Below are 25,305 nucleotides of genomic sequence, written 5' to 3'. Positions count from 1 at the left end.
TTGAGCATATCAGTTAATCGCATACGCAAAAACATAGGTCTAATCATTTCAGCAAAGTGCTCAAAATCCTCATCATCCTTTTTCTTGGATGGTTTGGGAGGAAAAGGCATGGGTTTCTGAACCCAAGGCTCTCTTTCTTTACCATGTTTCCTAGCAACAAAGTCTTTCTTATCATAACATTGATTCTTTGATTGTGGGTTATCAAGATCAATAGCAGGTTCAATTTCTACATCATTATCATTACTAGGTTGAGCATCATCATGGACATTATCGTTAACATTATCACTAGTTTTAGGTTCATTACCAGATTGTGTTTCAGCATCAGAGATAGAAATATCATTTGGATTCTCAGGTGTTTCAGTAATAGGTTCACTAGAAGCATGCAAAGTCCTATCATTTTTGTTTTTCTTCCTTTTAGAAGGACTAGGTGCATCCATATTATTTCTCTGAGAATCTTGCTCAATTCTCTTAGGGTGGCCTTCAGGATACAAAGGTTCCTGAGTCATTCTACCACCTCTAGTCATAACTCTAACAGCGTTATCATTTTTCTTACTATTCAATTCATTGAGCAAATCATTTTGAGCTTTAAGTACTTGTTCTACTTGAGTGGTAACCATAGAAGCATGTTTACTAATAAGTTTAAGTTCACCTTTGACATTAGCCATATAATCACCCATGGGTTCAAGCATATTTGAATTGTATTTCAATTGTCTACCGAAATAAGCATTGAAGTCTTCTTGCTTAGCCATAAATTTATCAAACTCATCTAAGCATGGGCTAGCAAATTTAGTAAATGGGATTTGAGCTTTATCATATCTATAGAGAGAATTTACCTTTACTACCTGTGTAGGGTTATCAGGACCATGAGTTTCTTCAATAGGTGAAGGATAGATCATATGTTTCTTCAACATGCGGTAAATTAAGACCGTGTATTTCTTCAATAGGAGGTAAATTCTTAACATCTTCAGCTTTAATACCTTTTTCTTTCATAGATTTCTTTGCCTCTTGCATATCTTCGGGACTGAAAAATAGAACACCTCTCTTCTTCGGAGTTGGTTTAGGAATAGGCTCAGGAAGTATCCAATTATTTTCATTGGTCAACATATTATTCAATAGAATTTCAGCTTCATCCGGTGTTCTTTTCCTGAAAACAGAACCAGCACAACTATCCTGGTAATCTCTGGACGCATCGGTTAGTCCATTATAAAAGATATCAAGTATTTCATTTTTCTTAAGAGGATGATCAGGCAAAGCATTAAGTAACTTGAGAAGCCTCCCCCAAGCTTGCAAGAGACTCTCTTCTTCAATTTTCACAAAATTATATATATCCCTTAAAGTAGCTTGTTTCTTATGAGTAGGGAAATATTTAGCAGAGAAGTAATAAATCATATCCTGGGGACTACGCACACAACCATGATTAAGAGAATTAAACCATATCTTAGCATCACCCTTTAATGAGAACAGAAATATTTTAAGGATATAAAAGTAGCGAGTTCTCTCATCATTAGTGAACAGGGTGGCTATATCATTTAATTTAGTAAGATGTGCCACAACAGTTTCAGATTCATAGCCATGAAAAGGATCAGATTCAACCAAAGTAATTATACCAGGATCAACAGAGAAGTCATAATCCTTATCAGTAACAAAGATAGGTGAAGTAGCAAAAGCAGGGTCAGGTTTCATCCTAGCATTTAGAAATTGCTTATTCCATTTAGCTAATAACCTCTTAAGTTCGTATCTATCTTTGCAAGCTAAAACAGCTAGAGCAGCTTCTTTTTCAAAAACATAACCCTCAGGAATAATAGGTGAGCCTTCATCATCACTTTCATCAGTATTATCAGATTCAATATTTTCATTCTCTCTAACCCTAGCAAGTTGTTCATCAAGAAATTCACCAAGTGGCACAGTAGTATCAAGCATAGAAGTAGTTTCATCATAAGTATCATGCATAGCAGAAGTGGCATCATCAATAACATGCGACATATCAGAACGAATTGCAGAAGCAGGTTTAGGTGTCGCAAGCTTACTCAAAATAGAAGGTGAATCAAGTGCAGAGCTAGATGGCAGTTCCTTACCTCCCCTCGTAGTTGAGGGATAAATCTTGGTTTTTGGATCTCTCAAGTTCTTCATAATGATAAGTAGGTATAAATCCCAAGTGACTCAAAGAATAGAGCTATGCTCCCCGGCAACGGCGCCAGAAAATAGTCTTGATAACCCACAAGTATAGGGGATCGCGACAGTTTTCGAGGGTAGAGTATTCAACCCACATTTATTGATTCGACACAAGGGGAGCCAAAGAATATTCTCAAGTATTAGCAACTGAGTTGTCAATTCAACCACACCTGGAAACTTAATATCTGCAGCAAAGTGTTTAGTAGCAAAGTAATATGATAGTAGTGGTAATGGTAGCAAAAGGTAATTAATGATAGCAAAAGTAATGTTTTTGGTATTTTGTAGTGATGATATCAATAGCAACGGAAAAATAAATAAGCGAAGAACAATATATGGAAAGCTCGTAGGCAATGGATCAGTCATGGAGAATTATGTCGGATGCGGTTCATAATGTAACAGTCGTAACCTAGGGTGACACAGAACTAGCTCCAATTCATCAATGTAATGTAGGCATGTATTCCAAATATAGTCATGCGTGCTTATGGAAAAGAACTTGCATGACATCTTTTGTCCTACCCTCCCGTGGCAACGGGGTCCTAGTGGAAACTAAGGGATACTAAGGCCTCCTTTTAATAGAGTACCGGACCAAAGCATTAACACATAGTGAATACATGAACTCCTCAAACTACGGTCATCACTGGTAAGTATCCCGATTATTGTCACTTCAGGGTTAACGGATCATAACACATAATAGGTGACTATAGACTTGCAAGATAGGATCAAGAACTCTCATATATTGATGAAAACATAATAGGTTCAGATCTGAAATCATGGCACTCGGGCCCTAGTGACAAGCATTAAGCATAGCAAAGTCATAGCAACATCAATCTCAGAACATAGTGGATACTAGGGATCAAACCCTAACAAAACTAACTCAATTACATGATAAATCTCATCCAACCCATCACCGTCCAGCAAGCCTATGATGGAATTACTCACGCATGGCGGTGAGCATCATGAAATTGGTGATGGAGGAAGGTTGATGATGACGATGGCGATGGATTCCCCTCTCCGGAGCCCCAAACGGACTCCAGATCAGCCCTCCCGAGAGGTTTTAGGGCTTGGCGGTGGCTCCGTATCGTAAAACGCGATGAATCCTTCTCTCTGATTTTTTTTCCCGAAAGCAAATATATAGAGTTGGAGTTGAGGTCGGAGGAGCTCTAGGGGGCCCACGAGGTAGGGGGCGCGCCCCCCACCCTCGTGGACAGGTGGTGGCCCCCCTGGTCTTCATCTTTTGCAAGGATTTTTTATTATTTCTGAAAAGATGTTCCGTGAAGTTTCAGGTCATTTTGAGAACTTTTTTCTGCACATAAATAACACCATGGCAATTCTGCTGAAAACAGCACCTGTCCGGGTTAGTTCCATTCAAATCATGCAAGTTAGAGTCCAAAACAAGGGCAAAAGTGTTTGGAAAAGTAGATACGATAGAGACGTATCAGGCTACGACCTGTTGATCTTTCAAGGGCGGGTATGACCAAGGAAAGTGTGCCCGACCAAAGGGATCGAGCGTGTTGGGCAATATGGTGCACCCCAGCAGGGAAGATTGATCTATTCGAATAGCCGTGTCCACGGTAATAGGACGACTTAGAGTTGTATTCCGACCTCTGACAACTAGAACCGGATACTTAATAAAACACACCTAGATAAGTGCTAGACACAACCTGGTGATCGCTCTCTCATAGGGTGATGAAGAGAGGATCGCTGGGTAGGATTTATGCTATACGATGATACTTGATACATACCAGCTACTCTCTTCTATATGCTTCAAGATGGAGGCTGCCAGAAGCGTAGTCTTTGATAGGACTAGATTCTCCCCCTCTTTTTCTGGGATTCTGCAGTTTAATCCACATATACTACCCATTTCATTGATACCGATGCATATGTAGTGTGGATCCTTGCTTGTGAGTACTTTGGATGAGTACTCACGGTTGCTTTGCACCCTCCTTTCACCCTTTCCCATTCTTCTCGGATGCCGCAACCAGATGGTGGAGCCCAGGAGCTAGATGCCATCGACGACGACTTCTACTACATCGACGGAGCCTACTACTATGTGCAGGCCACCAACGACCAGGAGTAGTTTAGGAGGATCCTAGGCAGGAGGCCCGTGCCTCTTCGATCTGTACCCATGTTTGTGCTAGCCATCTTATGGAACCTTGTTTAACTTATGTCTGTACTCAGATATTGTTGCTTCCACTGACTCGTTTGTATCGAGCTTATGTATTCAAGCCCTCGAGGCCCCTGGCTTGTAATATGAAGCTTATATGACTTAATTTGTGTTTAGAGTTGTTTTGTGATATCTTCTCGTGAGTCCCTAATCTTGATCATACATGTTTGCGTGTATGATTAGTTTAGATTGAATCGAGGAGCGTCACAAGAGAGTGCAAACGCAATGAAGATGCGGAGATTTTTGGCGTGGTTCCAATAGGTGGTGCTATCGTACATCCAAGTTGATGGAGACTTCAACCCACGAAGGATAACGGATGCGCGAGTCCACGGAGGGCTCCACCCACGAAGGGTCCACGAAGATGCAATCTTGTCTATCCCACCATGGCCATCGCCCATGAAGGACTTGCCTCACTTGGGTAGATCTTCACGAAGTAGGCGATCTCCTTGCCCTTACAAACTTCTTGGTTCAACTCCACATCATGTCGGAGGCTCCCAAGCAACACCTAACCAATCTAGGAGACACCACTCTCCAAAAGGTAATAGACAGTGTGTTGATGATGAACTCCTTGCTCTTGTGCTTCAAATGATAGTCTCCCCAACACTCAACTCCCCCTCACAGATTTGGCTATGGTGGAAGAAGGATTTGAGTGGAAAGCAACTTAGGAAAGGCTAGAGATCAAGGTTCAAGTGGTAGGAATGGAATCTCTTGATCTCAACACATGAGTATGTGGTTCTCTCTCAGAAAATGAGTAGTGAAAGTGTAGGCATGTTCTGATGGCTCTCTTACTAAGTAAGAGGGGGCGACGGAGGGGTATATATAGCCTCCACACAAAATCCAATAATTACACATTTTTGACTCAACTCGATGGCACCGATCAGAAATCTCGGTGGCACCGACGTGTGTAAAAGATATGAACGTTACGAGTCTCGGTGGGACCAACGGAAACATCTCGAAGGGATCGATGTGCAATGGCAAAGGCAACCCTTGTTTCGGTGGCACCGATTGCTTCAACTAGGTAGGACCAAAGTGAAGCAATAAGGCAACAAAAAGGTTGGGAAGCCATCTTGGTGGGACCGATCGCAAAACTCGGTGAGACCGAAATAATTGCAACTGGTTACGCAAGGTTTGGCAGGCCATCTCGACGGGACTGATTGCAAAACTCGGTAAGACCGAAATAATTGCGACAAGTTATAGAGAGTTGGGCAAGCCATTCCGATGGGACCGAGAACCATACCGATGGATCTGATTTGTTAGGGTTTGGCTGCGAGAGTGTCCAGATGAACTCGATGGGTCTAGATGGGGAAGTTTCAGTGGGCCAAGTTGGAGTGTAAGGTTTTGGACAGATTTGGATAGAGAAAGTGGTTGAAGGTTTTGGAGCAATATCAATAAGCACTTGAGAAAATAGATCATTAAACACCACCTCATCCCATTTTAATAGTATTGGCTTTCCTATGGACTCAATGTGATCTTGGATCACTTAACCAAAAATGTAGAGTATTGAACTTCTGCCAATCCATGTCCTTGGCATTTTGAAGGAGGGTCCACATCCTCTTGTCCTTGCCATGCCAGAATTGAACTTGTCTGAAATATACTAGGTAGAACTATTAGTCCAACGAAAGATATGTTGACATTAATTACCAAAACCACCAAGGGAGCACGTGTGCTTTCAATCTCCCCCTTTTTGGTAATTGATGAAAACATACATCAAAATTGTAAGTAATGATATGATGAAGAGAATGTTAAAGCTTCGAGGAAGCATGTAACCAGCATAAGCTCCCCCTACATGTGCGCAGTCATGTATTTGATAGAATTTGAAGATATGTGAATGCACAACATGGCAGAATGAGTAATGAGTTACATGTATCTTGGCTATATGCAGCAGAGCAAAGTAAAGATGAAAATGTACCATCATGTTTATGATCCCCTCCTGCAAACAATATGTGCAAAAGCAAGATATCATCATGCACATGATTGAGATGCATATACTCACCTTATGGTCCTTGAGCTGGTTCTTGAAGAAATAAGCTTGAGCAAACAAGGTTAGATAACACAAGAGAACTTCAAACGAGAAAGAGGCTTCAAGATCCACAAGGATAATGGGATGACATGTAATTGATAAGCATCACTGAGTGAGTACTCTGTTGAAGACTGAACCTCCCGTGATCAGTGGCATGAAGATCTCACTGAGCATTGACGACAGCTAGTTGGGCGACAATGTGTTACATTTCTTTAATTCATTATTTTCTACTTGAATAATTTGTTTCATTTGGATGATTTGTTGTATTCAGATGAATTGTTTGTACTAGTTTATAGTTGTTTCCGTTCATACCAAATTAGACTAGCACGGTAGATAGAAGAAAACTGAAAAAACATCACGAGATATAGCGACTTCATGTTTGCCCACAGGCTCCGCAGTGTTAAGAAAAACTAGATGATGCCCCGCACGTTGTTGCGGGAATGTTCTGCAATATTTTAATGAGGATTTTGTTATATGATACATGAATATTCAAAATAATACTTTTTTAAAGTATATAAGAATTAAATGTAAATAGCATAATAGGGTGGAATTTTACATGCATGCATGTTTGCATGTTGAAGTGGATTTTTAATATGCATAGTTGCATGTTGAGGTGGGCCTTTTCCTATGCATGTTAAATGATGAGGTGACATGCTTGCACGTTGAGAGAAATATATTAGTGGGGCTAGCTATTTAGATATAGAAGATGAAGCATCATTCAAAACCGTTTGGGAGGTTGTAGATATAAATGACGATTACCTTGCTAAAGTTGCCCCAGGGTCATGTGAAATCCAATAAATTCCGTCATCAAAGAAGAAAAAGAACACAAAACAGTACCAGACCACTCACACTCAAATCAAAAGAGTCAACCACTCCTGTTTCAGTGCATGGAACACCAACATACACATGCCAGACACAAACATCATGTTCTTAAATTGGTGGCTGGATCAAAGGAGGCGATTCACTGGGAGGACCAAGAGAAGCATAGACTCAATAGTTATTCTCATTGCATGGGCGCTCTGGAAGCAACGCAATGCTCGTGTCTTCAACAACAAGTCGAGACAGAGATCTCCACTACAGCTTAGAGATGACATTCAAGAGGAGATTGAAGATTGGAGGAAGGTCGGTCTTGTCGGTGTTCTGGGAATGGGGGTCCCCAGACTTGCCTGCCTGCGGCCCGCAGCGTGGCTCCACCAGCGGCCCCGTACGACCCATCTTCACCAGCAAAACATTCAAGACCCTCACGATGGACCAAGCCTCGCGAGGCGGACGACGCAAGACCTCCTCAGGGGCGGCCTCACCAGGGCTGGCTCACGAGGGGCAGAGAGATCAAGGCAAGGGACACCTCGTGAGGTTCCTGTGATGCAAGCCATGACGACTGGCGCCAGGCGGGCGCCAGCGCGCGCAGTGTCCTCGTTTCCTCTTTGGTGCTAAAGGGGCAAGAGCGGACAAGGAGTCCCGAGGCATCAGGCAAAGGTTTCCATATCGGTGCAACAAGACCAAGACCAGCAGGACGGCAAGATGGAGGTCATCGTGGAGCCCAGGACGGCATCACCACCAGAGCCCTTGGTAGGCGAAAACCACTTTTGTCAGGATAGCTTGTACTAGTTGTCTCCCCTTCAAATTTGTCCGTTGTGGGATCCCTTCTCGCTCAATATTTGGGAAGAGGACCAGGGCCTCTATAAGTAGGACTAGCCACCACCATGGGAGGGGGATTCAATATTCAACCACACAAGCACACCAAGCACAAGAACACCTCTCCTTGCGAGGCTGTTCTTCCCTTGTATTGTTTGTTCTCAGCCCAAGAGGCAATCTACCACACCACACTGGAGTAGGGTATTACACCACAACAGTGGCCCGAACCAGTATAAATCTTGTGTGTCATGTTCTTTGGGTTCGTCGAGCTAGGCCGTGAGATCATAGAGTGTGCGAGCTAGAGAGGGGGAGAGATCTTCGTGCGCACCCCAGTGTTCGAACCTCAAGGGTTTTGCCAGAACCCGAAATCTGACATTTGGCGCGCCAGGTAGGGGTGCGCCAAAGCTTTCCCCTTGTCGATCCGCGCTTCATCGCTTCGCCAAGTTCATGGCCGACGCTCGCCGTGCCAGCGCTGAGCGTCGGGCCGCTCTCGCCACCCGTGTCGCTCAGACTGACCCTGTTGGCGGACCTCCCCGTCGTTCTCCGTCACCCGCCGCCAACGCCGCCACCGGCCCGGCGACAAACGAGCAGCAAGCCTCTTCACTGCACCCCTTGCAGCGAGATGGTCGCACCGCCACCCTGTCGCTAACTCCGGTTGTCTCATCCTCTCACGCTCGCTGCGCCCCCACGGACGCGCAGGCCGCGCTGCTCATGGCACGCGAGTTCCTGCGCTACCGCCCGGTCGACGACCTCTATGAGGACTGGTTGGACCCCATCGCCAAGCTCGTCAGCGCCGCGGGGGCTTCTAGCACCATCCCTCTTGCTGCCTCGCCCGCCCCCGGCTGCGGGCGATGTGGCTCACGAAGCGCCTCCACCTCCTCAGCACCAAGATGGCACCCTCGCACCGAGGCGCGCGGCTCAGGGAGCGCCTCAGCCTCCCCCACGTCAATACAGCATCCTCACTCCAAGATGCACGGCCCAGCGGCGTGATCCTCCGTGCCGTGTGCCCGCGCATGAAGAAAGAAGTTGCCAGGAGGTTCCCCGTCCACAAGAAGATGCTCCACCTCTTCCGACACCACCACGCCAGGACCGCTTGCTGCAGCAGGGCCACGTGCCACTTGCCATGGAAGCACAAGGACGCCAAGGTCAAGCCCCGCCTCCATGACGGGCCCCGGTGGCCATGGTGGGCTGTCGTGCCTTCACTCCTGAGCTGCGTAGCATCGTCTGGTCGGGCAAGTTCAAGCCGGATCTGCCTCCTCGCTACGACGACACCCCTGACCCTACGGAGTTTCTGCAGCTCTACGAGCTGAGCATCGAAGCAGCCAACGGCGATGAAAAGGTCATGGCGAACTGGTTTAACATGGCTCTCAATGACGACGCGTGCTCATGGCTCCTGAACCTGCCCCCAGGCTCGATTTCCTCCTGGGATGAGATGCGCAGCCACTTCATCGCCAACTTCCACGGCACTCGCGACCGCCTCATGGTCACGGGTGACCTGCGCCGCATCAAGCAACAACCAGGAGAAACCCTGCAGAAGTACATCCAGTGCTTCAACAGTGCATGTATCAAGATCCCCAAGGTAACGGATGAGGCCATCATCTCGGCGTTTTCCGACGGCGTCTGCGACGTCAAGATGAAGGAGGAGCTCGCCTGTCGGTGTCAAAACCGGCGGATCTTGGGTAGGGGGTTCCGAACTGTTCGTCTAAGGCGGATGGTAACAGGAGGCAGGGGACACGATGTTTACCCAGGTTTGGGCCCTCTTGATGGAGGTAATACCCTACGTCCTGCTTGATTGATCTTGATGATATGAGTATTACAAGAGTTGATCTACCACGAGATCGTAGAGGCTAAACCCTAGAAGCTAGCCTATGGTATGATTGTTGTTGTCCTACGGACTAAACCCTCCGGTTTATATAGACACCGGAGGGCGCTAGGGGTTACACGGAGTCGGTTACAAGGGAGGAGATCTACATATCCGTATTGCCAAGCTTGCCTTCCACACCAAGGAAAGTCCCATCCGGACACGGGACGAAGTCTTCAATCTTGTATCTTCATAGTCCAACAGTCCGGCCAAAGGATATAGTCTGGCTGTCCAGAGACCCCCTAATCCAGGACTCCCTCATCGCCATCCATGAGAAGCTGTGCATGACCTTGAAGTTGTTCAACATAGCAACCAAGTGTGCGAGGGCTAAGGAGGGGCGTCTCTCCCTCCTCGAGCTCCCCACCGTGGATCCAGAGAAGAAGAAGGCCAAGGTCAAGGACGTCAAGCGCAAGGGGGTGGTCGTGCTCGCAGCAGAACCGGACACCAAGCACGGGCGAAATCTTCCCGAGTCGTCAAAGGGCAGCCGTACGTTCTGCGCCTTCCATAACGTGCGCACACACAACACCAACGATTGTCAAGAGCTCAGGGCCATTCGAGATGGACGCTTCGGTCGACGCCCCGAGCGCAACGACTAGGGCTACGGCTGAGGAGGTGGATGAGGTGGAGGACATTGGGACGACCGTTGGCCCCGCCAAGAGTGGCGCGACCAGCCTCGCGAGGATCGTTGGCAGGACCAGCCTCGCGAGAGCGCCTGGAGGGACTAGCCTCGTGAGGATCGTCCTCAAGGCAACCCTGGTCTCCCTCCGCCACCGCCTCCAAGAAGGAACGATGACCATCAACGGGATGAAGGGGCTGGGGGCTTCCAGGAGCCGCGCGCTATCGCCTGCATCTTGGGTGGCGCTCAGGCCCCAGCCTCCCAGCGCATCTTCAAGCAGTTCTCCCACAGAGTGAGTGCAGCCCTCCTCAAGCTCGAGGCTACGCGCCCGCTCAGGTGGTCCAAGTACGACATCACCTTTAGCTCGGTGGACTGCTACCTCTTGAGCACTGCGTTGGTTTTCCCTTGAAGAGGAAAGGGTGATGCAGCAAAGTAGCGTAAGTATTTCCCTCAGTTTTTGAGAACCAAGGTATCAATCCAGTAGGAGGCTACGCGCGAGTCCCTCGCACCTACGCAAAACAAATAAATCCTCGCAACCAACGCGATAAGGGGTTGTCAATCCCTACACGGTCACTTATGAGAGTGAGATCTGATAGATATGATAAGATAATATTTTTGGTATTTTTATGATAAAGATGCAAAGTAAAATAAAAGGAAATGAAAATAACTAAGTGTTGGAAGATTAATATGATGGAAGATAGACCCAGTGGTCATAGGTTTCACTAGTGGCTTCTCTCAAGAGCATAAGTATTTTATGGTGGGTGAACAAATTACTGTTGAGCAATTGACAGAATTGAGCATAGTTATGAGAATATCTAGGTATGATCATGTATATAGGCATCACGTCCGAGACAAGTAGACCGACTCCTGCCTGCATCTACTACTATTACTCCACACATCGACCGCTATCCAGCATGCATCTAGAGTATTAAGTTCATAAGAATAGAGTAACGCTTTAAGCAAGATGACATGATGTAGAGGGATAAATTCATGCAATATGATAAAACCCCCATCTTGTTATCCTCGATGGCAGCAATACAATACGTGCCTTGCTGCCCCTACTATCACTGGGAAAGGACACCGCAAGATTGAACCCAAAGCTAAGCACTTCTCCCATTGCAAGAAAGATCAATCTAGTAGGCCAAACCAAACTGATAATTCGAAGAGACTTGCAAAGATAACCAATCATACATAAAAGAATTCAGAGAAGATTCAAATATTGTTCATAGATAAACGTGATCATAAACCCACAATTCATCGGTCTCAACAAACACACCGCAAAAGAAGATTACATCGAATAGATCTCCACGAGAGAGGGGGAGAACTTTGTATTGAGATCCAAAAAGAGAGAAGAAGACATCTAGCTAATAACTATGGACCCGAAGGTCTGAAGTAAACTACTCACACATCATCGGAGAGGCTATGGTGTTGATGTAGAAGCCCTCTGTGATCGATGCCCCCTCCGGCGGAGCTCTGGAACAGGCCCCACGATGGGATCTCGTGGATACAGAAAGTTACGGCGATGGAATTAGGGTTTTGGCTCCATTTCTGATCGTTTGGGGGTATGTAGGTATATATAGGAGGAAGGAGTACGTCGGTGGAGCAACAGGGGCCCCACGAGGGTGGAGGGCACATCTGGGGGGGGGGGGTAGGCGCGCCCCCTACCTCATGGCTTCCCTATTGGTTGCTTGACGTAGGGTCCAAGTCTCCTGGATCATGTTCGTTCCGAAAATCACGTTCCTGAAGGTTTCATTCCATTTGGACTCCGTTTGATATTCTTTTTCTGCGAAACTCTGAAATAGGCAAAAAACAGCAATTCTGGGTTGGGCCTCCGGTTAATAGGTTAGTCCCAAAAATAATATAAAAGTGAATAATAAAGCCCAATAATGTCCAAAACAGAAGATAATATAGCATGGAGCAATCAAAAATTATAGATACGTTGGAGACGTATCACGGACCAGCTCAAATGCGCGGCAACCGCTGGCGTCCTCCCGATGCTTTGTTCACCCATCATCAGCAATGTCCAAGTCACCAAGACCCTCATCGAAGGCGGCGCAGGACTCAGTGTCCTGTCCGTCGAAACGTTCGATAGCCTTCAAGTGCCATACGATCAACTCCAGCCCACCAAGCCTTTCTGAGGAGTGACAGACGGCTCCACCACCCCGATAGGGAAAGTTCGCCTCCTTGTCACTTTCGGTCAGCGCGACAACTACCACACCGAGCTCGCCGACTTTGATGTCGCCCACATCCGCCTGTCGTACAACGCCATCCTCGGGTACCCAGCACTGGCCAAATTCATGGCAGTCACCCACCATGGCTACAACGTCTTCAAAATGCCGGGAAGCGGCAGAATCATCACGGTCCCATGCGAAGAAAGATACACGGTGTGCTCCCTCGAGCGCGCCCTCCAAGCTGCATCAACTGAAGGCCCTGACAGCGTGGGTGCGCAGTACCCTCCTAAGGCCAACCCCAAGAAGAAGAAGAAGCTACTCCGCACTGGACCTCAGGGGAGCGGTACCTCCAGCGGCGCCACTTCGGGATCCACACCAGCGCCTGAGGCACCTCCTTCCCTCGCATAGGGAGGCACGCCTGGCGCCCTCCTCGGGCAGGGCTCGGGGGCTCTCTTCTGGAGGGCCTCGGACCTGGCCAACATCACGAGGGAGGCGCTCGGGCACCATGTGGAGGCGTGCTTCGCGGCACGTTTCCCTCAGGAGGACACCGGACGAGGAGCGCCCGACGCTCAGGAGTTCATCACCAAGGCATCTCAGGAGCTTCAGGAAGCAAGAGCAATACGCGGCGACCGCTGCCCACCTAGCGTTGCTCCCCACCTAGGCGAGGGTGGTGAGCTGCACATTTGCATCGACATCCCAAGACTCACTAGGGCCGCATCTCAGGAGCGCTTCTGGCCTTCACGCGCTGGCCGATGTAAGGGCCTGCCTCACAGCTACGTTCGCATGCTGTTCGGCCTGCCGAGCATGGCCGCCGCCTTCCAGCGCAGTCTGCGGAGCATCCTGACAGGTCAGGAGGCCAGGCACCACGCAGTCCTGGCGGAGATGGAGACGGTCCTCCGGAGGCCACCTGAGCCTCCAGAGCCTCCCGAGGCTCGGGGTCTCGGCGGCTCATGAGGAGCAACTTCTTCACTACATGTCTTCAGCTGCCCCAACACTCCTTCGGCACACAAACCAGGTGATATCTTTCCAAGTTCATTCAGCTGGGAGCGCCCCTTGGGCTGCATCATCCCCAGGCCGCTTGGGTCCATCCCTGCGATATGTATCCGCTTGCATCTTTTAGTTCACTTTGCTGGGAGCACCCCACGGGCTGCATCAACCCCAGGCCGCTCGGGTCCAACCCAGTGGGATGTATCGTTCTCGCATCTGCCTAAGCTAGTTGCTTTTCATGCATAATCTATCTACGGTTATCACCTGCTTGATTTTCACCCACCATGGGAGCCACGCGCCAATCGTCTTTCTTCATGATCCTTCGCATAAGAAGGCTAGGCACGATGTCTGTGCTCAGGCCCATCCCTGCAACGTCGATAAATCCAACGGCTAAGCTTTGTCTGGCGGGCCGGTCCCGTTCACGTCACCTCCTGGGGTCGTTGGTGCTTGGCCTTCTCGTGTGATAGCCTCAGGAAATCCACTCGGCGCAGGTTGTCTAACCATCTCGCAGGAACGCCGCAGCCATCAAGAACCAAGACCAGGCGCAACCCACCTTGAGGTAGGGCCTCGTGAGTCCCATGCTGGCTCACGGGTGCCCAGATACACCTCGTCTAGCCCTGCCGTGCAAGCCACGTGTCAGGGCGGGGCTGTACATGCCCCGGGGGCTCTCCGCAGTAGGGAGTCCCCCCCCCCCCACATGCCAGTGGCAGACCAGTGATCACCACGGCGGTTTGCGCCCTCCTCGCGCTAACCTGCAAGAACTTCCTGAGGACTACAGCAGGCGGTACCATAGACTCTCTCTCTTCTCCCATGCAATTCGCTTGCGCGTTAAAAGGGGGGCTCCTAAGCATCGCAACTCATGAGCTCTTACTGGCTCTCTAGCCCTCACCCCCTGGCCTTGACCACGGCATCGCAACCTGGCATACCAGCGGCGGCTGAGCTCGCTCGAGGGCCGGGACCTGAGGACGTAGAGCACCAGGAAGAGCACGGAGAAGAGGGAGAGGCCCGCACGGGCCTAACCTAACTACCCGGCAGCGGCCGACACCCAAGTCTGGCGCAACACGAGAAACCAGCTCCAGAACGCCAAAGATAAGTTCTGTACCCGGACCGACCCAGAGCTACGGCATAAGATTCTCGCCTTGTCACTGCCCTGCTGCGGCAATGTCGCCACCCTTTCCCATCCTCAGGTAGCTGCTTGCGCTCTAAAGGGGACCTCTTGACCATCGCACCTCAGGAGCTCTTACTGGACCTCGGGCCGCTCACCTCCTGGCCTTGACCACAGCATCATGACCTGGCATACCAGCGACGGCTGCAGCCTGCCTGGGGACCGAGACCTATCAGCGTAGAGCACCAAGCTGCCGCGGGATTGAAAAGGGGGGACCGAGCCTCAGCAGGACATGTGCTCGCAAACTTTCACAATAAGGATAATATCAACAAAAGGCATTACGGACGCTTTACACCCCCCCCCGCGGGGTCTGTTTCGATTCCTCGCAGGGAACAAAAGGAAGGGAATTCCTAGGAGCTCTATCTACATGCACCGGACGACGCCGACGCCATCATCAACAGTGGGCCACTGGAGGCCGGCGCCAACCCCATCCAGATCAACGACGGCAGCGGCCAGATGCGGCGGCTTTGCTCCGGGCCCGACAAGAGCTCGGGGGCACGTAGCTGTCGTTGCTCGTCTTCGGAGACTTGGCAAGCTCAGGAGAGTCGCTGGACCACCAGGAGTCACCGCTGTCGCTGGAGGAGCTGCGGGCGAGGCTAGCGGCAGGCCCGACGCCAGCCGCTGCGCCGTCCTAGCGACCCCCTTCAGGGCAACACTCCAAGCAGCGGCCTTCCTCATCGAAGACTTTAAAGAACAGCATGGAGGCGCCATCATAGTCAAAGTGGATGGCGAGGGCGCCTTCCGCGCGGCAAACTCGGGCGACCTCGCCCCAGCCTCGAGTCATGAACATCCTCCCGGAGGCAACGGCTTCAACCTCCGCTCCAGTCGCCGGGGCGCCGCAGTTGGCGTGCTGCAGCCAAACCTCGAGAGGGCCCCTCGGCGGCATCTCGACGGTGAAGAACTGCGGAAGGCGAATCTAAGTGCTCGGAGGCATCGCCGCCCACAGCACAAACTCGCGCGAGGAGTCCGCGGCATGGACCCCTGGGCGACGGCGTGCGCCTCCGCGGCACGGCGCCCCCGGCCCTAGCGCGGGCGGTGACGCTCGTTGCCCCTTCCTCCTGAACCCTCAGTGAGAGTGTACAATGGCAATGGGTACCCAGGAGGTGGCCTCTCGTACCACGGCTGCGACATTACTGGGCTCACGACCATCTTGCGCCGATGGGACCTCCTCTTCTTCGGCGGGAGTAGCTCGGGCTCGCTAAGGGGAGTCTTGCCCTTCTCCGCAGCCGAGAACCTCCGTATCGACGCCATGACTACACCAGCGAGCAATGGAGCAAGGAAGGAGAAGAAGCGGGAGAAGCAAGGAAGATACGGGTGACGGGGGCTCTGCCCCCACTTCCCATTTATAGCCAAGGGGAGGCCAACCACCGGCCTCCATGATCCAAGGTAATAATGATCTTTTTCTGCATGCAGCAAGGACTCGTCAAGTCGGGCGGTTGCCGAGGCGACGTGGGGAAGCGGAAACGCCCACGTCCAATCAGTCGCCATGCACCAACCGCGACCGCAGCCTGATGGGGCCCGCGGCGCTCCGCGCTTGTCCTTTGGCTTCGCCTCGAAGCCAAACTCGAGCGCGCCTTGGGCCCGGGGGCTACTGTCGGTGTTCTGGGAATGGGGGTCCCCAGACTTGCCTGTCTGTGGCCCGCAGCGTGGCTCCACCAGCGGCTCTGTACGGCACCAGCAAACATTCAAGACCCTCGCGAGGCGGACGACACAAGACCTCCTCAGGGGCGGCCTCACCAGGGCTGGCTCGCGAGGGGCGGAGAGATCAAGGCAAGGGACACCTCGCGAGGTTCCTGTGACGCAAGCCATGATGACTGGAACCAGGCGGGCGCCAGGCGGGCGCAGTATCCTTGTTTCCTCTTTGATGCTAAAGGGGCAAGCGCAGACGAGGAGTCCCGAGGCATCAGGCAAAGGTTTCCATATCAGTGCAACACGACCAATACCAGCAGGACGACAAGACGGAGGTCGTCGTGGAGCCCAGGACGGCGTCACCACCAGATCCCTTGGCAGGCGAAGACCACTTTTATCCGAATAGCTTGTACTAGTTGTCTCCCTTCGAATTTGGCCGTTGTGGGATCCCTTCCCGCTCAATATTTGGGAAGAGGATCAGGGCCTCTATAAGTAGAACTAGCCACCACCATAGGAGGGGGATTCCAATCTTCAACCACACAAGCACACCAAGCACAAGAACACCTCTCCTCGCGAGGCTGTTCTTTCCTTGTACTGTTCGTCCTCAGCCCAAGAGGCAATCCACCACACCACATTGGAGTAGGGTATTACACCACAACAGTGACCCGAACCAGTATAAATCTTGTGTCTCATGTTCTTTGGGTTCGTCGAGTTAGGCCCTGAGATCGTAAAGTGCGCGAGCTAGAGAGGAGGAGAGATCTTCGTGCGCACCCGAGTGTTCGAACCTCAAGAGTTTTGTCGGAACCCGAAATCCGACAGGTCTCGGCGGTGTCGGAGCTTTAGATCTTTTTACGAGATAGTAGGCTAAGTCTTCTAAGATATATGAGTGGTGTGTGTCCCTCTGATGTTTTATTCACATCTTGTTCGAACTTTTGTACATAAACTTCTGCCCTCTATGAAACAACGGTATGTCATTGGCGTACTTAAAAAAAAAAAGAGTCAACCACTTTCAAACCAGAAGTGAGCTCGTGCCAGCCACCGAGGCAAACACTGACGGCAACAACCTCAACCTCCTCCATTCATCATTCCTAGTGGGGAAGCGCCAAAGCAAGCAACCAGCGCGCTCCCATTCTGATTTCCCCCACCAACCCACGAGACCATGGCCGCGCCCACCGTCGCCAAGTCGCCGCCGGAGCTCGTCCCTCCGGCGGGGCCCACCCCGGGCGGCGTGCTCCCGCTCTCCTCTATCGACAAGACCGCCGCCGTCCGCGTCTCGGTCGACTTCATCCGGGTCTTCCCCCCGTCCTCCGACCGGGGCGGCGACGACCAGGTGGCCACGATGCGCCAAGGGTTCGCGAGGGCGCTGGTGCCCTACTATCCGGTAGCCGGTCGCATCGCGGAGCCCTCCCCGGGCGACCTCGTGGTGGACTGTACCGGCGAGGGCGTCTGGTTCGTGGAGGCCACGGCGAGCTGCTCGCTCGCCGACGTCAACGGCCTCGAGCGCCCGCTGCTCATCCCCAAGGCGGAGCTTATCCCCCGCCCTCCCCCCCGAGGAGAAGCTCGAGGACCTCATCCTCATGGCGCAGGTTCGCACGCGATTACTTACTTACACCTCATCTCGATCCAATCCAACGAAAGAGAAACAAGACCCAGACGAGCGACGAATCTACTTAGATTCCTAACTCGGGCGCTGCCGTATTGTATTTGTAGGTCACGAAATTCACGTGCGGTGGATTCGCCGTGGGGATCTGCTTCAGCCACCTGGTGTTCGACGGGCAGGGCGCCGCGCAGTTCCTGCAAGCGGCAGGCGAGCTGGCCCGGGGATTCCCGGCGCCATCAGTGGCTCCCGTGTGGGACCGCGAAACGATCCCGGACCCACCCAAGCTGCCGCGCGGTCCGCCGCCGTCATTCACGGCGTTCAGCTTCGTGACACAGGTGGTCGAGATCTCGCCGGAGAGCATCCTGCGAATCAAGGACGAGTTCAAGGCCGCCACGGGGGAGACCTGGTCCACCTTCGACGCGGTGACGGCCGTGGTCTTCAAGTGCCGTGCGCTGGCGGTGGAGCTCGCCGACGCCGCTGAAGTCCGCCTTGGCTTCGCCGCCAGCACGCGGCACCTCCTTCAGGGCGTGCTGCCGTCAGTGGATGGCTACTATGGCAACTGCGTGTACCCGGTCGGGATCACCCGGAGCAGCAAGACCATCCGGGAGGCGCCACTGCCCGAAGTGGTCGGCGTAATGCGAGAGGCCAAGGAGGCGTTTAAGGTGAGGTTCACGGACTGGATGCACGGCGGCGCCAAGGATGACCACTACAACGTGCCGCTGGATTACGGCACCGTGACGGTGTCGGACTGGAGCCGCGTTGGCTTCAACGAGGTGGACTACGGCTTCGGCGAGCCTGGACATGTGTTCACGCTCAACGACGACGTCAACATCGTTGCGTCGGTGATCTAACTCAAGCCCCCGGCGCCCAAGCGCGGGATCCGGCTCATGCTCCGCTGTGTGGAGGAGCCACACGCCGCTGTGTTCGCCGACGGGCTTGCCAAGTATGCTTTGCTGGATGCTGCTTCTTGGCCATGGCCGAGTACATGTTCTCATACCTGTAACACCTTCTCACTGTACTTTTTCTTCACATTGGTGTGTATGCAATGTTTTCATTTGTTTAGGTCACATTCTGATGCTTTGTGCAGGTATAAATCACACTAGTATCTCTGCCATGTGTTGATTTCTTTTCAATGTGGAACAATTGTAAGCTGTCAGCCACAAGAATGAATAAAATTCAGTTTATGGTGGGGCAATTCCATTCATGATTTCACATGCTTACCAAATTATTTTAATTTGGAGCCATACTTTGATGGAAGTTATGGAAGTCAGTAGTTTTTCAGGAGTTTCCTGTTTCTGGTCTCATTGCCTATATGTTGATTGATGATTCATAGGTTTTAACATATGAAAACTCAAATCCAATTCTTTTGTGCGTCGCATTCACAAACACAAATAATCCAGAATTTTTTGAGGCTACCTATATGTTTCACACTGGTCAGTTGAGTAAGATTAAATATTTCTCTGAGGGGAGGAGTGCATGGAGAATCCTAGATCAGATGGTGCTGGAGAAAAATTGCAACAGATTCAAGATGGTCCTGTCCAACCAAATTAATCAGACGACACCAATGCGTTATGCGTCGTATGAGATGGACTCACGGCTCATCTGCCCAGCTATCTGTCACTATTCACCATGCAGGTATTCACCTTTATCTTCTTCACTGAAGTATTGACATACTCGTTTATAAAAATATATTGATATGAAAGTTTTCAAGGCTAATAATCTGTTGATAGCATTATCCTGCCAGAGGACATGTTCAGTTTTTAGAATGTTTGACGATGCAGAACGGCAACTGTTGGAACTGGAGTATATAGTAACAAAACAAATATAGGTAGAAATCTTCATTCAAGATACTTATTACTTTTTGCTGCCCTAACTCTGGCACAGTCCGGTGCCTTTCTACACGCCAAATTACAAAGTTGTTACTTCTTCCTCATTTTTGATCAAAAGGCAGCAGTGCAGCTTGTCAATTGTCCTGATTTAAAGCTGGAATAAGAAGTACTCCCTTCGTCCCAAAATAAGTGACTCAAGTTTGTACTAACTTTGTACTAAAACTAGTACAAATTGAGTCACTTATTTTGGGATGGAGGGAGTATATAGACCAGGTAGCTAGCCGGCAGAGTAAACCAGAGCAAACAGAAAACAACCTGAAAATGTACAGTGATAGAAATAATTGTAGTCTTAAGATTGAGTCAATCTACTAAATCTTATGCAAGCAATGTGGGACAATAACTAATACAAACTAAGGGACTAATACAAACTAACGTCAGTTGGATCTGCCTCTTTGGATCTTTTTATATTGGTATAGATAAACTTATATAGTTCACTACCAGGCAAATAATATCGGAAATACCAAGTCTTACAGAAAGCAAGAAAGGAGAGAAAGGGAAAGAAACGAGTTCGACACACTAATGGGAAACCCGCTGTTCCTCGTCAATTAAGAGACAAACTAGGGACGAAAACCCACTGGTACCCTACAATACACCACCACAAGAGTTCTAGGAGCAGCTATTCCACAGGGGCAGCAAGATGCCAGTTATTATTTGGAGACTCTGAAGATTCCGATATCGATGGAATGTAGAATCATCAGACCTCCCTGTCCACACACAACATAAAAAAATAGGTTAGCACCGTTGCATAAAATGTCAATTAACACATTCTAATCTCAGAAGCTTCCACTTACAAGATTGAGCTGTAATTTCTGCAGTCAATGGGAAGGGAGAATCTGCACAAACATGTCTTTGAGTTCTTCACGTGCAGCCATTTTTTCCAAAATCCTATCATTGGATATCAGTTCTGGTGACAGATTGCTCCCAGTAGGTTGCGGTTCATTTGAAAACAGTAATTTGGACATGTGATCCTTGGTAGCTTGTCTGTCATATTTGACCTTCTCCTTTGTTCCTTCTGCAATCAGGTTGTATGTGTACACAATCTTCTCCTGGCCGATTCTATAGGCTCGGCCAATCGCCTGCCGTCCAACAGAAGGATTCCAGACGACATCAAGGAGAACCACACGCGATGCACCGACCAGTGTTATTCCTTCACAGCAGGCCTTGGTTGATGCAAGCATCACCTTAGCCTCACTGTTCATGTCGTTGAAGGCTTCCATCAAGGCTTCGCGCTGTTTAACACGCACATTTCCACTCATGAGTAGGATCTCCTTGCCTTCTGTCCAGTCTAGCTCTGTGGTAAGCTGGTCCATGATCAGGGCCAGTGGCTCAAGGTACTGACTGAACACCAGCACTCTTTCTTTCAGTGCTTCGCAAAGACGGATGATCTCGAAAACGAACCATGTCTTCACTCCTTCGCATGGGTTCAGCCGCACGCTCTTCATCTTGTCCACAACAGAGGCTTCTGTGTCTGACAGCTTTGTGCTTGTGACGAGGAATGGGTGTATGGACGCAAGAGATATCTTGTATTCTGCGTCAAGAAAACCCTTCCCTGCACTTTCCTCCATCATTGCGATGATTTCCTTCTGACGAGGAAGAGGGTTCAGGATCACAACAGATTCTCTCAATCCTGGAAGAGACTTCTGAAGAATGTCACCATTATGGATGTGCACAAAAGGGCCCAGCTTTTCCCGGATTTCAGTGATGTGTTCATCCGTGATGTTACTTATCCTTAATGAACTCCAGAATTCTTTGCCTTCATCCTCCTCCACATAAGGCGCTGCTCTTGATTGGCTGGTGGAAGCAACTCCTTTCTTGCTGAGTCTTGTACAAGCAAAATCTTTGGCAAACTTGGGCTTAACCAGGCACAAGATGTTGTACAGCTCTAGGAAGTTGTTCTGGAATGGAGTCCCTGACAGGATTATCCGCTTTTCGGTGCTGACCTCTGCGAGAACTTCCCAAATGAGGCTCTTCTTGTTCCTTGGTGTGTGCCCCTCGTCGAGGACCAGCAAGCCGGGCTTCTCAAGAAGCAGGTTCCTCTGCATTTCTCCATCCTTGCCTTCGCCCTTGGCAAGATTCCTGTAGAGCGAATAGCTTAGACCGATGATGCTGCTCCCTTCATACCATGATGCAAGCTTCAGCATCATCTTGGATTTCTGGCTCAGTTTCTTCATGGCCAGCTTCTGGCCCAGACCATGATCCTTGGAGACCAGTTTCTGGATGGTCTTGTCTTGATCCCACTGGATCTCACTGGAACTGAGGACATGGAATGGGAGCTTGACATTCCATTTACTGAACTCCTGCTCCAATGTAGCCAGCATACCCCTGGGGGCAATGATAACTGGCCTGCAGTGCGGGAAGAGCTCCAGGTAAGACTGCACGAATGTGATTGCTAGCCTGGTCTTGTCGGTCCCCGGGGCATGAGAGATCACACAGCCACTTGTGGTGTCAGTGTTCATGGTGTGCCTCAGCTGCTCAATGTCGATCCCTCCTGCGAGTTTTCTCCACATGAACTCGAACCCTTCCCGCTGGTGTGGGAACTTGTCTTCCCGTACCCCAGGAATGAGATCCCAGACGACGCCAGTTTTGTCACTTCCCAGTGCCACGTTGCTTGCCCCTTCATAACCAACTGATTTCAGGATGTCATCAACGAACATGTCAAGCCTATCATGCTCCGCTGCTGGCTCCCTATCCGTCGATTCCTTGGCCTGTTGAATCGAAGAGGTCAGGGAAAAGAGAAACAAGGTGCCTATTGATGCTCTCTATTTCTAGAAAAGTCAATGGAAACACGTACTGACATACACATGCTGAAGCCAAATTGTGCTTACCATGGATGGAAATACGTGTCTAATTTCGATTTCGATGTAATCGCATTTTCGGCATCGAATGCCGATTTGATCATCATGAAAGAGATCATGCTTCCCTCGCTTGCAAAAAGTCCCTCCATGTGCAGGAATTTCATGCTCATCGCTCTCTGCGTCCTGAATGAAAAGACAAAGGGATCACTAGCTTGTTTGTAAAACTGAAACAAAAGTGTTGTTCTATACAGTATCCAGGGAAAAGAAATTTTCATCTTCTTCACATTTGTAGGAACCTAAAACAAGGCCACAAATTGCTAGAAAAATTAAACGTAACTGGTCCAAACCAAAAATTGCAGTAGCACAATTGGACAATTAATTCACAGGAGGAACAGATTATTTAGTTAGTTACCTTGTGGCAAGTGTGAGAAGAAACCTTGTTGGATTCGGCCTCCAAGTCCAAGGCCAAGTCACGTTGTGCCCACAGGTCGTCCAGAGCAGTCTTCTCCGGCACCACCTCATCTACAACCCCGAAGGAGAACACCAGAGGAAACGGATCGCCTCCCTGCTCTGGTGCAGGAACAGGGGCGTCCAGAGGAGCAGAGGCGTTCTGAAGAGTGGTCTCGATTCCCTCGAAAATGGAGTAGAGCAGATCGTCGTAAGTCTCTTGGTCTCGCCCGTCCTGCCGCCTCGGAGGAACCAGGGAGCTCTTCTTGAAGGTGACATCGCCCTGCTGCTCCCATCCCTCTGCGGGGAAGTCCTTGCCCTTGCGGCCGGCCGCCTGCCGGCAGGACGCCGCTCCTTCTTTCTTTGCCCTCCGGGAAGCTCCCTGCTCATCAGCCTCATCGCCGCCGTCAGCAGCAGCATCATCTTCTTCCATGCGCTGCTTCTCCCTTCTCCTCGCGGCGGCCATTCCGCCGGGTTCCTCAAAGTCTTCATCGCTGTGGGCAGCGTATTGTCCTCGGCGCCGCCTCGTCGCCGATCTGCCGTCTTCGTCAGAGTCATCATCGGCGTTTTGTCCTCGGCGCCGTGGGCGCCTTATCCCCGTCCTGCCATGTCCGCGCCCGCCCTCGTCACTGGACGATAGCGCTGGATGAGGCGGTGGTTTGTCTTTGTCGTCCTCCTCTGCCTCCGAGCTGGACTGCGAGGGCGTGTCGACGCAGTACGGCTTTCTGCGGGTGGCTTGCCGGAGCAGCTTCGCGTCGGGGCATCTCCGCTTTGACCGCAGCCGCGACGCGACGGTGCCGCCGGGAGAGGCGGTGTCCGCCATCTTGGTGATGTACCACCCTTCAAACTTGCGCTTGAGGAAGATCTCGCCGCCCGGCCGCGGCCCCGTGTACCGACCGGCGAGCCTGGCATCGCTAAGCACGCGACGGCCCGGTTCTTCCTCTGCCTCAGGTTCCTCGGAATCTTCTTCCGATTCCTCCGATTCTTCCTCTTCTTCCTGCTCCCATTCATCTTCCTCTTTATCTTCCTCTTCCTCCTCTTTATCTTCTTCCTCATGCGCGTCCTCTGCACCGTCCTTATCCTCTGGATCCGGCATCCCCACCTCCTCCTCCCCCTCCTCCTCGCCATCGTCAGAGGCACCCTCTCGCCGACTCGTCTCAATTCCGTTGCTCGTTCCATCGGGGCCGCCGCTGCCCGTACTCTCGTCAGACCTTCGGGCCTCCTCCTCCTCCTCGCTTGACAAGAGGAGAGAGGGCCAGTCGATGTCATCGACAGGCTCCTTCTTGACAGGCCCCCGGTCTCGCCGACATCTTTTTCTTCTCCGTCGTCGTCGGAGATCTCGATGATCTCGGCGGGATGGCCGCGGGTGCCCAGTGCATCCGCCCGCTGCGAAGAGGACGAGGGCGCGAGCGGGTTTCGCAACAAATCCTCGGCGCTTTCCGCCTCGACGCGCTGGCTCCCGACCGTGGCGACCTCCGGCACGCGGTCGTCGTCGTCGTCGTCGTCGATCTCGATGATCTCGGCGGGCTTGGCGCCGGTGGCCGGTGCAGCCACCGGCTGCGAAGAGGACGAGGGCGCGAGCGGGTTTGGCACCAAATCCTGGGCGCTTTCCGCCTCGACGCGCTGGCTCCCGGCCGCGGCGACCTCCGGCGCGTGGTGGCCGTCGTCGTCGTCGACGTCGTCGATGATCAGGCGGCGGGGCCTGCGGCCGGGGAGGTCGCCGGGCGACGGCGTGGTCGGCATCTCGTCGCGGCGGTGGAAACGGCAAGGGAGAGGACGAGGGTTTTTGGGAGTGTCCCAGCTAGTGTAGCCGTGCGAGTGTGAGGTGTGGGTCTGCTGGCTGGCTAAAATGAGCTAAAATTGGGCGCGCGAGGGGAAGAGGTGGAAACGTGAAAGGGTTCGGGTGATGGGCGCTGCGTGGGGTCCCGGCGGTCAGCGGAGTAGCCCTTCATTTTGAGGAAAAGAGCCACAGTAGCACGTCGCTGCCTGTTTGCCTCATAGCATGATCTTGTGGCAAGGTAAGCTCATGCCACCCACCAGCCCAGAGACATCGCTTTGAAATGACCACTCCAGCAATAATGGAACACCCTCCGGTTCCAATTTTACCTGCAACAATGCCAATGCCAATGCAGGCACCTGGTAAAACTTGGCACC

The 25,305-nt window shown here is 51.0% G+C and overlaps 1 protein-coding gene and 1 pseudogene across 1 annotated transcript; one reads left to right on the top strand and one right to left on the bottom strand.

The window, feature by feature from the left end:
• The first annotated feature begins 17,465 nt into the window (after nucleotides 1-17,465).
• LOC123061641 (acyl transferase 5-like) lies at nucleotides 17,466-19,215 on the top strand (annotated as a pseudogene).
• Nucleotides 19,216-20,165: 950 nt separating this feature from the next.
• LOC123061640 (SNF2 domain-containing protein CLASSY 3) lies at nucleotides 20,166-25,004 on the bottom strand. Its single transcript, XM_044484819.1, has 4 exons — nucleotides 23,117-25,004; nucleotides 22,735-22,887; nucleotides 20,701-22,614; nucleotides 20,166-20,613 (listed from the first exon to the last, which is right to left on the bottom strand). The coding sequence occupies exons 1-3, from the start codon at nucleotides 24,245-24,247 to the stop codon at nucleotides 20,725-20,727; spliced, it is 3,174 nt and encodes a 1,057-aa protein (XP_044340754.1). The 5' UTR covers nucleotides 24,248-25,004; the 3' UTR covers nucleotides 20,166-20,613; nucleotides 20,701-20,724.
• Nucleotides 25,005-25,305: the final 301 nt, after the last annotated feature.

This window comes from Triticum aestivum, chromosome 3A, assembly GCF_018294505.1.
Source record: "Triticum aestivum cultivar Chinese Spring chromosome 3A, IWGSC CS RefSeq v2.1, whole genome shotgun sequence".
In the NCBI taxonomy this organism is placed as follows: domain Eukaryota; kingdom Viridiplantae; phylum Streptophyta; class Magnoliopsida; order Poales; family Poaceae; genus Triticum; species Triticum aestivum.
Note: the sequence above shows the minus strand (reverse complement) of the source record. Positions and strands in the feature narration are given on the sequence as shown.

Bases quoted from the DNA above. Each gene is read 5' to 3' on its own strand.
- LOC123061640 (XM_044484819.1), bottom strand. From the start codon at position 24,247: ATGCCGGATCCAGAGGATAAGGACGGTGCAGAGGACGCGCATGAGGAA. The intron at 22,888-23,116 runs GTAACTAACTAA...CTTTTCATTCAG, and splicing joins CTTCTCACACTTGCCACAAG to GACGCAGAGAGCGATGAGCA. The intron at 22,615-22,734 runs GTAAGCACAATT...TCGATTCAACAG, and splicing joins GACACGTATTTCCATCCATG to GCCAAGGAATCGACGGATAG.